Source organism: Chrysemys picta, chromosome 14 (assembly GCF_011386835.1).
Source record: "Chrysemys picta bellii isolate R12L10 chromosome 14, ASM1138683v2, whole genome shotgun sequence".
NCBI lineage: Eukaryota > Metazoa > Chordata > Testudines > Emydidae > Chrysemys > Chrysemys picta.
In genome coordinates this window covers 34,725,990-34,741,690 of record NC_088804.1, presented here as the reverse complement: position 1 = coordinate 34,741,690, position 15,701 = coordinate 34,725,990, and the positions used below count along the sequence as shown (strand labels likewise).

The 15,701-nt window shown below is 41.8% G+C and overlaps 1 protein-coding gene across 1 annotated transcript in view; it reads right to left on the bottom strand.

Annotated features, from left to right (window-relative positions):
- The window catches only part of CMIP (c-Maf inducing protein), a 170,305-nt gene that overhangs the window by 56,899 nt on the left and 97,705 nt on the right, over positions 1–15,701 (bottom strand). The window contains 1 exon segment of the mRNA XM_005292311.5: positions 5,581–5,631. Coding sequence (XP_005292368.1) covers positions 5,581–5,631 — 51 coding nt within the window.

Genomic DNA, 15,701 nt, shown 5'->3' with positions numbered 1-15,701 from the left:
GCCGTAAGGTGTTTCACACGAGGCTACACCACACTTTTCAGAACAGTGTCTCTCAACTTAACCTTCGCTGTTTGCAATATAAAAATACTCAACTTCCATTGCTAGGGCCAGATTCCAATACCTTTACTCTTTGGGTATAATTCAGTGGGGCCACTAGTGGAGTAAAGTGCTATTCATCATGCACAGGGGTATCAGAATCTGGTCCCTAGCAATTCACACTGAGTAGTACCTTACAATGAATGGTTCCATTGAAATGTGGAATAAAGTACTATCCATAGTGAGTAAAGATGTAGCAATTGGACCCAAAGGGACAAGAGAAATACTCATTAATCAATGGGCCATTGTCAGCTGATATTTGACCCAAAATACAGGTTTGGTTAAGAACAAAAATTCTCGCAATGGAGACCAAGAGTTCCAAGTCTGTACTTGAGTTCTGGGGGAAAATGTTCATTTTAAATGTTATAACCCAAAAACTGCAGCATTGTGCCAGTTCCCAGTGCATGAAAACCGAACAATGAATTTGGAAAGGAATATAAACAAAAGTGAAATTGACCAGTCTATTTTCACTGTCCAGGCAGAGAGAAATGTAAAAAGTAAACAGCATGATTTGCGGAAAGCAAATTAAGGGCCACTTGCTAGCATGAGTGGATGAGCTACACGTCTGGAGCTTCCAGCTTGCAGAGGCACAAGGGGGCAATGCCCAGCCCAAGTCATGCTTCCCACTCTACCACAGAAGACCCAGTATGGTGCTTTTTGCAATGGCAGCTCAGGAGACTAACCATAAACCTATCAGGTCTGCAACCAGCATTCTTAATGCCAGTTTAAAGAACATGAATGGCTACATCCCAGGATGGTGATGGCCACTCTTTACCCATGAGAACAATTAAAATGCAACCAAATCCCATAAAACCTTTTGATGTGCATCTTTTCCCCTCCTGTGTAAATCTCCATCCTGTCCTCTGGAAAACCAGTTTTCCACTGGAAAGATCTATCTTGATTCAGTGCAATTTTGTATTCCTCAATCAAGCATTTAATTATTAACAATATTAAAAATGAGTATTGTGATAGTGACCAAAGCCCTCTATCAGGATTGGGGTCCCAAAATGCTAGCTGCTGTACAAAAACACAGAGAGAGAGAGAGAGAGAGAGCGCGCGCGCGAGAGCGAGACCTGGTCCTTGCTCTGAAGAGCTTGTTATATGCAAGAAATACAGAGTAAGAGACAGATAACATAAGGAAAATGCCAAAGATCCATATCTTGTTATTTATATTTGCCCCTAGATGAAGCCTTTCTTTATTTTCCTCAGCCAATATGATGGACACAGCTGAACTCTCATGCCCTTTGTCCACCCTGCCTACCTCAATGAAATACATTCAGGGTTAAGCATGAGGGGAAAGGGGAATAAAAGCAGCCAGTCAGATGATACAGAATATTTATTTCCCTCCACCCCCGCAGTAAAAGGGGCTTCCACAGATTTTAACACCGACTGTCATGAGACCAAAGCTGGGCGTGAAGTTAAGGTGCTGGACTGGGAACTTAGGAGACCCGGATTCAGTTCTTATCTCTGACACAGACTTCCTGTGGAATTTAGGGCAAGTCACTTAGCTTCTCTGTTCCCCAACCGTAAAATAGGGACACTATACTTCCTTTCAGTTTTGTCTATTTAGACAGTAAGCTCTTTAGGGAAGGAAAGGTATGTACAGTGCCTAATACAATGGAGTCCTGAATTCAGCTGAGACTGAACTCCAGGTACTACCACAATACAAAGAACATATAAGGATAGTAAGGCTTCCCAGTGGAGAACTACTTTAGACATTTACATCTGGGTTCTCCAGACTTGCAGAAATGTCTAGAGCTACATTACTGATGAGATCAAGGTACTGTACCAAAGTATCATCCAGCAGGGCCACCAACCTATTGTAAAACAGACGCAGATATTACCTTACCAACTGGACCGTGGTGAACACCACCATTCTGACCCACCAGGCTGCCCACTTCTTTACGGGTTCCCTCCGGATCCATTTAGTCACCACACCAAGCAACTTTCCACATGAAATGTAAGTTGACAGCTGAGTCAAGAGTTACAGGTGGTAGCAGAAGTGAGCTGACAAATCTGTATCAGCAGCAGCAGGGGCAGATTCTGTAGCTGCTCTCTGAGATGCTCAACTTAATCCCGTATAAAAGGGTGGCGTGCCCCTTTTTGGGCTAGAGGCCTGGGGCCAACCAACCCTAGTTACAAAGTAGGCACACCTGAGCAGGCCTTAGATGATTCCCCTGTAACAGCAGCAGGAAGCTGCAGGGATGAGGGAGAAGCGAGAGAGAGATGTTCAGGGAGAAACAACCAGAGGAAGCTGGAGTAGAGACTGCAGAAGAGCTGCAGCAAGCAAGCAGGAGACCTTTGGCTACGGGAAAGGTTTGAGCCTGGAAGCCAGAAGGCTAAAGAAAGCAAAGGACAAGGAAAGGCAGGCTCCCCAGGGATAAGACGGAAAAGACTCCAGCCAGGTAGGGCCTGGGAGGGGCCTGCCAAAGCAAGAAAGGCCCCAGGCAGGTAAGCCAGGGAGTAGAAACAGAAATTTTGCCAGAGTTTTAAATGGGGTTTGGAATTTTATTTTGTGTTAATAAACCCAGACCGCAAGGAGGGGTATTTCTGGCCACAAATAACCTATGGGTGAAGTTTATTGAGGAGTCCAAAAGGGGAAATTGAGGCGGGGGGGCCACCTGCAGGGTCACCTTGTGACCCCCATGGGGCACCTGGGAGGAGGCCACTCATTGATATCCTGCCTTTGCCCTTGCTTCTATTGTGAGTTCACTTGAACTGCCAAATACGTTCCAAGGTAAACAGCATAATGTTAGTGGGTGTTTTTCCTCTGAAAAGTTAAGCAACCAAAACATTAAAAACAACTATATTCCAGCAAACAGGAATATGTTAGCACAAAGTACATGGGCAATGATTTAAGCTCTGCCATTGTTCCGTGGAAACGAATTGCTTCCTATTCCTGGCAAAGGGAAGGCCTTTCAAATCAAGATAATGTTTTATTCTATTTAAAAAGAACTTTAAAAAAAAGCAGCAGAAGAGAAAAATAAATCCTTCTATACAGCAAATGTCCACTGAGGTTAAATTACTCAACGTTTCCCAGAATGAGAGGCTTGCTTGCAAGCACCGGAAAGTTTACGAAGCTCATCCTTACGATCAGCTCCTACAGAGCAAAGTTGTCTCCATATCGCTGGAAGATGTATGAGCGAAAGAAGCCATGCTAGCTACGGTTTTTCTTTGTTGTTTAAATCTTCAGGGCTAGATTGTACCTTTACCATCTGCCCTGTGAATGGGGCAGGGGACAGCTGAGCCGCACCAAGAGCGGACCAGAGACATAGCAAGCATCTGATTAATTCTACCCTCGGAGGAGGTAATCTGCTGGCCCACACCACCAGCCTCAGCTCTCCTGGCAGGCACATTGGGTGGGGTGGAGAATCCACCTAGTCTTTGCCCCTCTTGCTCTCTCCTTGCCCATCAATGCCGGAGGGGAAGTCCAGCACCTGGAACCTTCATGCTGTGACCCATGATGCCCCCATATTCTACTGCAGGGCTGCATAAGCAGCACGATAATCTTTCCTTCCAGGCTAACTTTGCATCAGTCATACACTGAAATATTGGTAAAAGGAAGACCTTTTACCAATTGGCACAGTTAAGTGGCAAAAGCAGAAGTGCCTTGGCTTAGCACAGCCTTTGCACACAATGTTATTTGTCACCTAAATGGACATGGACAACAGATAGAATATTCTGCATGGTCATGATCTGGGAGAGGGTTAATAACTCCTTAACATTTGGATCTTGCTGCTGAGAACTTGGAGCCGTTCGAAGAATGGGCTTGATCCTGCAAGGTGCTGAACACCCTGGCCTCAATCCAACAAAGCACTAGAATTCAGTGGGATCATTCAAACAGTAAGACTACTAAACATGGAGTAAGATTGGCAGAATCTGGCCCATTAGCTGTGGAGCATTGAGGTATCACCGCATGAAATCTGATACTGACCTGCGAATCATGGTCATCACATAACACAGCCAAGCAGACTCAAAATATTGCAAAGATGCATTTACTTCATTTGTTCCTCCCACTAATTTCTTTAACATCCTCAGAAGATTGTCAATATGTACAATTTATTAACAGGAGAGAAAACATTAATAGTTTATATTTACATAGCACTTTCCAGCTCAGGATCTAAAAGGATTAAATATGCCTCACACTACAGCTTCAAGGTAGATATTAGTATATCCACATAGGTAAACCAAAGCATAAAATTTAAAAGTGATTTATCCCTAAATTTTCCTTTCTCTGTTTTATTCCCTTACTCCTAATCACCCATTTGCACTGCCCTGTACAATTCGTCTGTAAGAAGCTGGTAAAAGAAGTCTGTAACTGTACAAAACACAAGAGTAATCTAAATTTCCCTGGGTAACTATTTTTCACAATCCATGCTATCCAAAAATGCCTACACCAAAGCAATTCTATGGGAAGGACTTCCATTTATTTTCACATGCACTTGTTGTGGGCAGAATGGAATCTTGATAAGCGACCAAGTAAGAAGTCAACCTGTCGGACTGCCCTGGAATGTTTCCAAAGAAAAGTCCTTTGCTGATCTCTCCGCTCCAAAAACAACCACACAGGAAGGTTATTGTTTCACACCGTGGGGTTTATACACATAACCCCATTCATTCTCAAGTAAATGTCTTCATGGTCAATTTGGACCTGTAACAGAATTCATCCACCCTCCTTTAAAAAGTCACATTTTGGTGGTTGGGAATGATCTGTTTTTGACATATTATAGTGTAATTTGTTTAATAATCTCATAATTGATCAACCTCATTTCCAACGAACATGAAAAATTACCCAAGATTCTTGAATTACCACCACCCAAGGCTGCAAGTAATTCCAAATCATTTAAAAGCATGAAACAGATTGATAAGCTGACTGATGCTACTTGCAATGAATAGGAAACTTTAAACGGTACCCTTGGCCCAGCTTCACATGAGTAAATAAAATCAAGTACCCGGGTAGCCTAGAATATCTCAAGATTAGGCTGTCTGCCTTATTGTGAATTTCTATATATCTACTAGATTCTTTAGCACAGAAACAAGTGGGCTCAGTTACTGTACCACCTGAAAATGTGTTTGATATATACTGCATGGAGGCTATCACAGGCTGATAGTGCTAGGTTATCACAAGCTGCTCAGTTTGTGACCTTGTTAGGGTGTAGGGTTTCTGGAGAGAAAAGACCCTTCTCTTTAGACAGAGGATATGGCTGCAATAGGGCATGAAGAAAGACGGAAAAGAAAGAAGAAGTAATCACCTAAACCTCAACTGGAAGGGACTTTTCTTCATTTGAATAAATTGAGCCCAACCACTAGGGATGAAGAAATGATGCATCTGACCTCCTGGGTCAAGACAAGGTCAAGTCACTTAATTTTTTGCTGTGGCTCTTCTTGGCATTTGCACTTCCACAGCACCATCCATGCATCGCTCACAGGGTATATAATAGTTACAATTATTAAGGTTATAAGGAAAATAGTGAATGTAAAACCTACCTTCCACTGCAAAGAATGAAACCACTGATCCCTCAGGTAACTGTTTGCAGCCTGCAATTAAAAACAAAACACACACAAATGGAACCATTAGATTCTGTTAAAGCTCTGGAACATTGAGCCAAACACAAGCGAATCACGTTCTTTAAAACCCTCCAAGCAGCGCACGATTGCGTGGATTTGAAACCACTGACCCGGGTTCTCTGCTCTAGAATTACCAGCTTCAACCCACGCCCTTCATGAAAGTGGAGGAGAGTTTTAAAAAAATCTACCAAAGACATTGGTTTGCATTATCATCCATTTATTTTAACAGGCAGCAGTGACAAAGACGTTATTACATCTTCTTTAAATTTAAAATATTAAATATTTAACTTAAAAAAACCCCTAAAAAGTATTAACTTCAGCTGATCCAAAACCCTTTGAGGTCGATGGAAAGATTCCCATTAACTTCAATGGGCTTTTGATGAAGCCTCTGACAACTATAGGCCACTAGTCCTCTATATCAGATCACCACTCTGGATTAAAATGCTGACAATATTTTGCAGATACCTCCATTTATGCACCATCCTCCCTTGTTTTCTGTTCCCCAGCTGCAATCTAGCTACTTGAGTATTGTCTTGGCAACAATGACAATAGAATGCAATGAAAATGTTAAGAAAACACACACACAGTTTACAGCATCTGCATAAACGCTACAATAGTCATTCTCAATGTAACATGTGCACCAGTTTTTGTCCATATTAAGCAGAACTGCTAAAAATTCCGTGTGTTCAGCTAAGGTCGCAGCCAATAAGGAAACAGTTCAATGCTCCCAAGCATAAGGTCATAGCCTTGATACCAAAAATTATAAAAGCAGCTACCACTGACGTAAATCCATTAAGTGCACAGAAAAGCGTACATGCCTTTCCAGGGCTCTCTGTACATTAGAAATATTTTGTGTGGGTTTGCTTTTCCAGCTCCATCTCATTTCTTTTCAGCTGCTAGGGCCTTTTCCTTACAATTAGGGATGTTTTAAATAGTAGTGAAAATAATAGCATGATCAATGCTAGTCCTGTGTAAGTAAACGGCAAGGCTCTTCACGGGATAAAAATGCATCTCCTTTCAGAGGGGCTTGTATCCTGCAATGGCAAAGATCCTACAAACTATTTCCCGCACACCTGAACAAAAGTTAAAAGCATCTTGTAATTATTTTTCCCCTTCCCCACCTTTTTGGATAAGTGTTAAAACCTAGAACGCACAATTAACTTTATTCCAAGCTAAAGGTAACTAATGGTAACCAGAGCTGCAAAAGTTAAAGTTAGTCTGGGTACCAAATATGCCTCTAAACTCAGGGTCTGATCCTGATATCACTGGGGAAAATCAGACATGTCTCACTAACTCCAATGGAGTAACACTGTTATAACAGCAACATATTATCAGAATCAGCTGCCCACCTAAGGCACAGTGGATCAAACAAAGCGGGTTTCAAAGAGACTAGGCATACTATCTACTGGCCTCGTTGATCTGGCTGGAAAACGGAATGCCCATTCTGCCAGAAATTCTGACATTTAAAAATCTGCTTATTTCAAATCAGAATGAAAAAACTAAAATTTTGAAATTTCTCATGGAATGGAAATACTAAAAAATACCATCTAAACACTTAATTTTGATAGTATTGAATCATTTCATTTAGGTAATGTCAAAACATTATATTATATATAACACTGTAGCAGGGCAGTTACCCCGCTACTGAGAGTAAAGGCTAGGCTGATGGGGAAACAGCCACAGCTGGGGCCACGCCCCAATCAGGCCACACCTGGCCCTGTTATAAGGGCTCAGGGAGGCGGTGGGACCTAGCTGCCTGGAGGAACAAGGGTACCTGAGGCTGAGCAGTGCTGGGGAAGGACAAAGGACCTGGCAACTCCCCAGGCTGAGGCCTTGGGTAAGGCCTAAGCAGGTACTGGAGCTGGAGAGGGGAAGCCCAGGGACAGGCAGAGGCAGTTGGTCCAACCCCCTTGCCAGTGATGAGTGGCCATTTCGGACTGCAGTTTGCCCCAGGGAAAGGGGGCTGGATGACGACTGGCAGTAGCCACTGAGGCAAGGTGGAGATAGAGGGTTGGGGGATTCCCCAGGAAGGGGAGACCGAAAGCAGGGGTACTGCAGAGGACAGAACCCCAAGGTAAAGGGCACCAGGGTCCGGGAGGGACACGGGGGCCCTACGGCAGGTGAGACACCGGCCTGCAGAGGGCGATCTGGGCTAGACAAGAGCTAATTCCCAAGATGACCAGTAGGAGGCGCCGCCACACTGGTGAGTCTCGATTCGCTACAAACACCTATTACAATTAATATTTTAATATAATAAAAATATTAAATGAAATGAATCCAAATGATAAAAATCTAGACAACACATTCTGACAATATCAAATGAAAAAGAAAAAAAAAGTCAGATCTGTTTCAATTTTTTCCCATCGAGTATTTTGTCAAAATACACATGTTCCTACAAAACATTTAGATTTTGATTAAACTGCATTTTCTGACCAAAAACTGTTCTGTGGAAAATTTTTCAACCAGCTCTAGCTGACTGGACATATTGATGGCCATGTACTCCTGAGGACTGAAGTTCAAAACTGCCCCAAACTTTTGTGTCTTGTTATAACAAAAGCCAGCTGCAGTGCCAGAAAGTCTGTCTGCCTGAAGAAGGAAGAGGCAATCCTGGTCTTGAATTCCACCCCGCTGTTCTGGCCCTGAATGTAAGACGACATGCTATATGAAGACACCAACGGAGAGCCACAGGTGTTCATCAATACAAAAACCTATAGTATAGAACTGTCTGGCACAGGTACACCCATCAGGTACCACTCTGGACTAGGAAACACACTGGGAGATGAGAAAACAGCAGCAATAGAATTTCAAGAACAAAAACAAAAGTGACCTAGAATAAAGCCCAAAAATACGTGATAAATTGAAACGATCACTGTTCCCTGCTAGGCCCTTGATTAAAATAGTAACATTTGGTACTCCTGCAGTACCTTCTGTCCAATCACTTTACAAATAGTAATTAAGCAAGCCTCATACCCCAGAACTAGCAGCAGAGCTAAGAGCAGAACCTAGGGGTCCTGGCTCCCAGCCCCTTGCACTAACCACTAGACTAGACTAATATTTCCTCTCCAAGAAGCCAAACATTTGTGTTCTGAAAGCAATACTTTGCTATATGGACCCTGCCCATGCTGAAACCAAAGACTGATCCCCCAGGCTTCCTTGATCCTAATTGATTAATTAAGCTCAATATTCCAGCCAGGAAGCAAGTTCTTATTTTCTGTAGGTTTGAGAATGTGTGTGTAGCATACAAAGGCTCAAGTGCATGCTATATGTCCATCAGCTCTGAAGTTTCCTAAAGGAAAATCAAATACTAGCTGAGCATGTAAAAGTTCTATTAAATTACCAGCAAACAAACTTTCTAGATAGCTATTGTTTTTACACGGATAACAACATACACTGGTTTCTAATATTACTAATTATTAATAGGGAACTGCAGGACACTCTCTCCTTAAAAGGGCAATGTCAGCCTGTTTTAGGTCCTAGATTTGATCTATGATGTGATCTGAGCCAAACGTAGGTGCTTGACCATTTGCATTAAAGGAAAATCACCATTAGCCATTAACTACCCTTCATTTTCCAGACATTGGAGAGCACAAGACCATCATAAACACCTAGAAAATCAATATAAGCAAGTGGGTTTTATGACCAACATTGCTCCTCCTGGAGCCTAGATATAACAGGGGGTAGGCACTTAGAACCATCTCTCATCCAGGTCTTTATAGACAGAGTACACACAACAAGAAATAAAGAAAAGGCTGAGAAAATATTTGACCCACAAAAACTGGAGGAAAAACCCAATGACATGGACTGCTAAATGTAAGAGTGCAAAACCAACAGAGGAAGAATTTATATTCAAATTTGAGAGGGGAAACAACAGAATTTTTTAAGGAAGTAGATCCAGTGATGTGCCTAAACTGCAAGCTTAGATTCCAAACTTTGTGCAGCATTTAAATATGGTGTTTTAGTTTAACCTATTATATCTAGAGAGGCCATCAGCAACATCTGCATTTGGATCTACATCTGAATTTGGAGTTTAAACAGTTCCAGAATTTGGGACTTTCTAGATTTGGGTTGAGACCACTTCTAAGAAAAACTACTACAAAGAAGATGATAGTAAACACAAAAGCAGAAAACAAACCTTTAGGAAATCCCAGCAGGTCTACCACTGATCAGGAATGAATGGTATCAGGACCTTATCAAGTCAATGCTTGTATCCCAGAAGCTCACTCTCCAAAGTGCTACGCCTGGCTAGATCAAATTTAGTAAGCTTAACCACTGTTATCTTGCTGGGGCTGTTCTGACACTAACACTCTCTTTCCCATACTAGGCAAGACCGGACAGGCTATGAAGCTTAATCCTCCCAGTACATGCTTCCTCCTGCGTATTTCCAGAGAACTGCTAAACCACAGTTATGTCCAGGAAATGTTGGAACTTTGGCAGAGGTATGAAATTGCTCACTGTTGCAAAACATTTTCTTCTTTTAGGCTGATCCTGAAGAAAGGGTAACTGGACCTACGTGATACTTATCAGGTTAAATAAAAGTTCTACAAGACACAGAGGTAACAGCAATATCTTTTATGACTCAGGTGTTTATCTAGTTGTTTGCCTGGGCAAATACCTTCTTTGTGTGAACAGTCACAGTAAGTGTTTGTGCATGCATTCTCTGCAGTTGAGAAAAATCAGTCCCCCAAAGTGTATTTCTATCACATGAAAGCTTTGAGGCTATGGTTCCATTGAATATTTAAGTCAGGTTTGCTCTGGTCCAGAATGACATCAGCATGTATCTTCAAACATTAAGTTATTGATTTTTAATTGCTTTTGCTAATGCAAAACATGCACAAACACACACGCAACATGCACAATTTCCTTGCCTCCTCTGTGCTTTTGTTTGCCATCCGTCAAATGGGTACAGCAATATTTTTCTACCTCACAGGGATATCAAGAGGCTTAATTAATGTTACTGAAGCATTCTGAAAATCCTTGAAGTTTGAAGTTTATGATTAGTTTTTATTATTATTAGGTCCTTAATGGACCTCGTTTTGATCTCTACACTCAGGTAAAGCAGAATAGTTGAAGACCGACACCTCCGTAGGAGATTCCTTATGCATTGGGGGCCAAACCCCCAAAGAGTAAAAATCAGCACAGTTCCATTTCACGAGCTTGTTGTCCATGAGTAAAGTCACCCATATGCTTATGTGTTTGCCAGACTGGGATTTAGCTCAAAACAAAATCCTTGACTTAGTGAATCAGCTCCTAGACCAATTTACACTAGCTGAGGATATGACCCATTCGGCTTTAGGATACAATAAAGAGGCAAGACTGAGCCATCACAGAGTTTAAAACTTTATTTTTAAAAGTCATGTTTTAATTAGCTATTTTAGCTGCACTGTAGAAGTTTTTCTTATTATCTCTGTCTCATCTGTAGAGCCAGTGCTGTTCTGCACCAGTTATTTAAAAAGGGACATTACCAGTTTCGAAAAACTACATTTCTGTCTGGCAATGTTTTAGCTACCATTTTCACATTTAGCCTTTAAGATTAACATGAATTAAAGATAAAAGAAACAGAATAATTCCCTCATTTTTAGTTTGTGCATTTGGCAGCATTTTGCATATAGTTGGTTTCACTATTTCCCCTTCATAGTCAGTTAGAACCCAAGGCAGCAGTGAGCTCTATGCATCAGTCCCACATGACCATGCAGATCCCCATTAGTTTCTGTGAGGTTTGGTGCAGGGGTCTGGCTGTTGGGAGCTTATTGCATCCAGGACTGAAGCCTCAATTGGTCAGCATCCCCATTTCAAAGAACAGAGGACAGAGAAACAATTTGGAAAATGTGAATGTAAGATCCTAAAAACAGAGCAGCAGCCTGTGTAGGACCTGAAACTCTTTGTCACAATTTTATTTTATTATTATGACGACGACAAACAGGTAGAACACTGAAATCAATGGAGCTATGACAACTGACATCAGTTGAGAATCTTCTTCTCTATCTGTAAGTCAACATCTATCAATGCCATTTTGCCAACAGCTCTATTGCACTAACTTATCCTATCACACTGAAGCGTCACACTCGGCTGATCTCTGCATTATTCAAGAAATGGCTTGTCCAGATAACAAAATGTTATAACAACAATTCTCCTTATTACAGTGCCCTTTCTGTACACCATCCTAAAGAACTCCCCAGCAGTCCTGAGGGGGGAAAAAAAAAAAATCAGCTGACAATACAAAGTGGGGTTTCATGATCTGGGTTCTGTTGTAATTCTTCCCAGGCTCTGACTTTATTCTGTATTTCTCTCTCTCAGTATGTTTTCCTGCACTGTACTCTCCTCCAACTGGTAAGACTATAACTGTACTGCAGGCTTCTCTGCACCAATGGTCACACTAAAAGCCAATTTGAATACAATGGAGGGATGAAACCCAGATTCTTCATGCAAAACTCAAGTCAAAAGACCTTTCACCAGGGAACAAAATCCTCCCTTCCAACTCAGAGTCAGAGTGCAGGAAAGTAGCACAACCAGACCCCGGTCACTACTACAACCTGTGTACAATCCCTGCCTCCTCCCCCCATGCATGGGAAGTGTGAGCAGTGCACCAACATCATTTGCAGATCCAGGTGCCAGACTTTTTCACTCCCATTGCCCAACTAACAACCCCACATACAGATGGGAGTGAACTGCTCCGGAACCTCTTCTCCCTAGTCTCTCTGCCTAGTAGAGCCACAGTGGTTCTGCTGAATTCTGTGCCTTCCATGAGCCCAAGCATATCACCCCAAGGATACTGAATGGATTTGCTACTAAACAAAACCCAGACTCTGAAAGGGAGGACTATATCTAGACTAATAGGCTTGCTAAACTAAAAACAGGTACCAAGAAAAGCATATGGATTAAGGAAACAACAGGCAAAGGCATTCCCAATCCAGCAGAAATATTTGCCTTGGGGACTCCCTGACAAAATGCTGAGCTCACGTAGGAGCTGAATATGTGCAATGAGCTTTGTCTTTATCAGGGCTTCCTGTTCTGTTTGTTTTTCCTTCTGACGACACCTGATTGCCAAGAATAGAATAAAACAACACTGCGCATTATGGATGGGAGAACTCCCTTTATCACAGTTAGATCCTACTTGAAAAACACAGACCAGGACTGAAAGTTTCTGAGATTCTAGGCCCATTTGGCTCTGGCAAAACCTGAGATGTGGACTGCAGCCTGCATTGAGGTTAAATGGTTTGTACAACTCCACCCTGTCTCGCTTCCCCACCTCATCCACCCTCGAAACAACTCTTATCCAGCTCTTAAACTGAGCCAACACCAAATTCCCCCACCCTTCCCAATGACACAGAAGTGTAACCTGCAATGGGAAGGGAATTAGATCCTCCCAAGAAATGCAAACATGTGCTAGGAGTTTGGGGTGGGCCAGCATGGTTAGTAAGTTGTGGCAACTTTAGCAATGAAACTTCTCATTTGGGTTATTTTATTATGAACAAATGCTTGTGACCATCAATGTGCATTGTGCTCTGCAGACAAAAGGCAGGAAGACATAATTCAGCCCTAACACAAAGAGACCTTGCTACTACTGATGCCGCAGGGAGCTGCTCCCACTTCCTCAAGGGCTGAATTTGGTTCATGCTCCCTGCCCCAAAGAGCTTGCAATCTGCGCACCAGGTCCTGCAAAATCTGCCAGCTGTCCCAGTGGAACTGAGGGAGAAAACAGGTTTGTCAGAGTTCAGTGCTTTTTATTAGAACTGGGAATCGACACATCTGGCAAAAAACCCCCAAACAAAACGTCCACCTCATTATCATACCAGAGCGTCTGGGAAAATGACTTTTAGTGACACCCACAGAGCACGGTGAGGACTGAAACAAACACTATGCTTCAGAAGCAAGACTGAGTGCAGAAAACTGGGCACATACAGCAAACACTGAGCCTGAAAGGCCAATGCATCTAAAAGATTTGGCAGTTTGCTCATACTTCATGTTTGCTCTCGGAGCATCATCCCTTCCTCCAAAGTGAGGGTGGAGTCATTCCATGAACCAGGAATAGCTTCCTACCAGGACAGTGGTCACATTACCACAGCTGTTAGTTTGTCAGGCCCCATATGTTGAACTGGATTGGGATGGGTCAATATTTCAAAGGGAGACTGTTACAGCGAAAAAGCTGGTGATTTAAGGACGGTGTTGGGCTCTCGCTTCTGACTCATTACTGTGCAGCACCATGCCACTAGGTCAAGAATAGACAGCAAAGGCAAGGTGGGCTCAAACCTCTAACACAGCATGTAGTGCTTCCCTGGGTGGACTGTACCTAACTCAGACAGATTCCTGAAGCACATCCTAGTACCACACCTTAGACTCTCATGTCTTGTTACTAAAGCCGGTCAGAAACCAAAATGTCTATTCCACATTTGGAAATCTGTTTTCATTTTGAATCGGCATGAAAAGCCAAAACTTCAAAAATTTCCTGAAAAATGAAATGAAAAATAAAATTCATTTCAGAACTATAAAAATGTTTTGGTTGGTAACTTCATATCATAGAATCATAGGAATGTCGGGCTGGAAGGTATCTCCAGAGGTCATCTAGTCCAGCCCCCTCCATCCCCAGTGGTGAGGCAGAACCAAATAAACCTAGACCATCCCTAACAGGTGATTGTCCAACCTGTTCTTAAAAACCGCCAACGACAGAGATTCCACAACCTCCCTTGGAAGCCTATTCCAGAGCTTAAATGTCCTTATAGTTAGAAAGATTCTCTTAATATCTAATCTAAATCTCCCTTGCTGCAGATTAAGTCCATTACTTCTTGTCCTGCCTTCAGTGGACATGGAGAAGAATCGATCAACATTCTCTTAAAATAGCCCTTATCGCATTTGAAGATTGTTATCCTCCAGATGCTTATAAAATTGATTAATATAAAATCATTACATTTCAATGTCAAAATATTATAATATAACATTTTAAATATATTATGTCTGTAAATATTAAATTATTAATTTACTATTTTTAACCATCTAAACATTTAATCATTCAGACATTTTCTTGTTGAAAATTTTGTCAAAATCAATACATTTGCCATGAAATATTTTCATTTTGATCAATTCCCAATGGAAAAATCTGTTCCACCAATTTTTAAAAAAAAAATTTTGACCAGCTCTAGCTGTTAAGTACATCACACCTCCCAGTATTTATAGCCCAATACCACACCCCAAAACATCTCAACTTAAACACTGGAGATACAACAACTTCTACACTGAGACATCAGAGCAGAATCCAGCTCAGAGTTCCTCTTTCCAGATCTGTATTGATAGTCCTTTGACAGTGAGAAATAGCTAGAGGCATCCAAGTCAGAATCATACACCTGCAACAAAGCCTGCGTCTTAATCCGTGTCCTGGGGACACTATGATCTGTTTGGCAGGGAAAAGAGACAGCACAGAATGTAAACTTTAAATTGTTTGTTGCTCCTGCCATAGATTTCCTCCTTAGATATTACGTCCTTATTTAAAATGTAGGTTTTGCATCTTGATTCTCTAAGTATTTATTATTTTATTTTAAATATTATTGTGCATTTGTGAGCATCCTATAGACCTTTCTGTATGGGAAATCCATAATTATACTGCATTCTGGCCTGGTCACACAGGATCATCAATCAGGATCGGCACCTACCGAAAACATATGGGAAAGCTTGAGTTTCGTTACATTCAGTTTCCCATAGTGACACTGGAGTCATAACATAGTCCAATATAAACACTATGGAAGCCCAGATTAATTCAATTCCTTCATCATTTATTGTAAGGTTATATTGTGATACCAGTTTTTCAGAGGAATTACTGTGCATGCGAAGCACCCACTTTCAGATGTTCATTTCTCACAATTATGTTCATTTGTTTTTTCAAATAACAAATGGCAGGCTGCTCCAGATAAAAATCTACAACGCCTGCCAAACTCCCTGTACGCGCCACAGGGCGCTTTGGGTTCAAACTTGTTATCATTTGTAATAGTAAACAGGTCGGGAAAAGAGGCTATAAAGAGAATGCTATGGAATAAAGATTCAGAAATTAAATT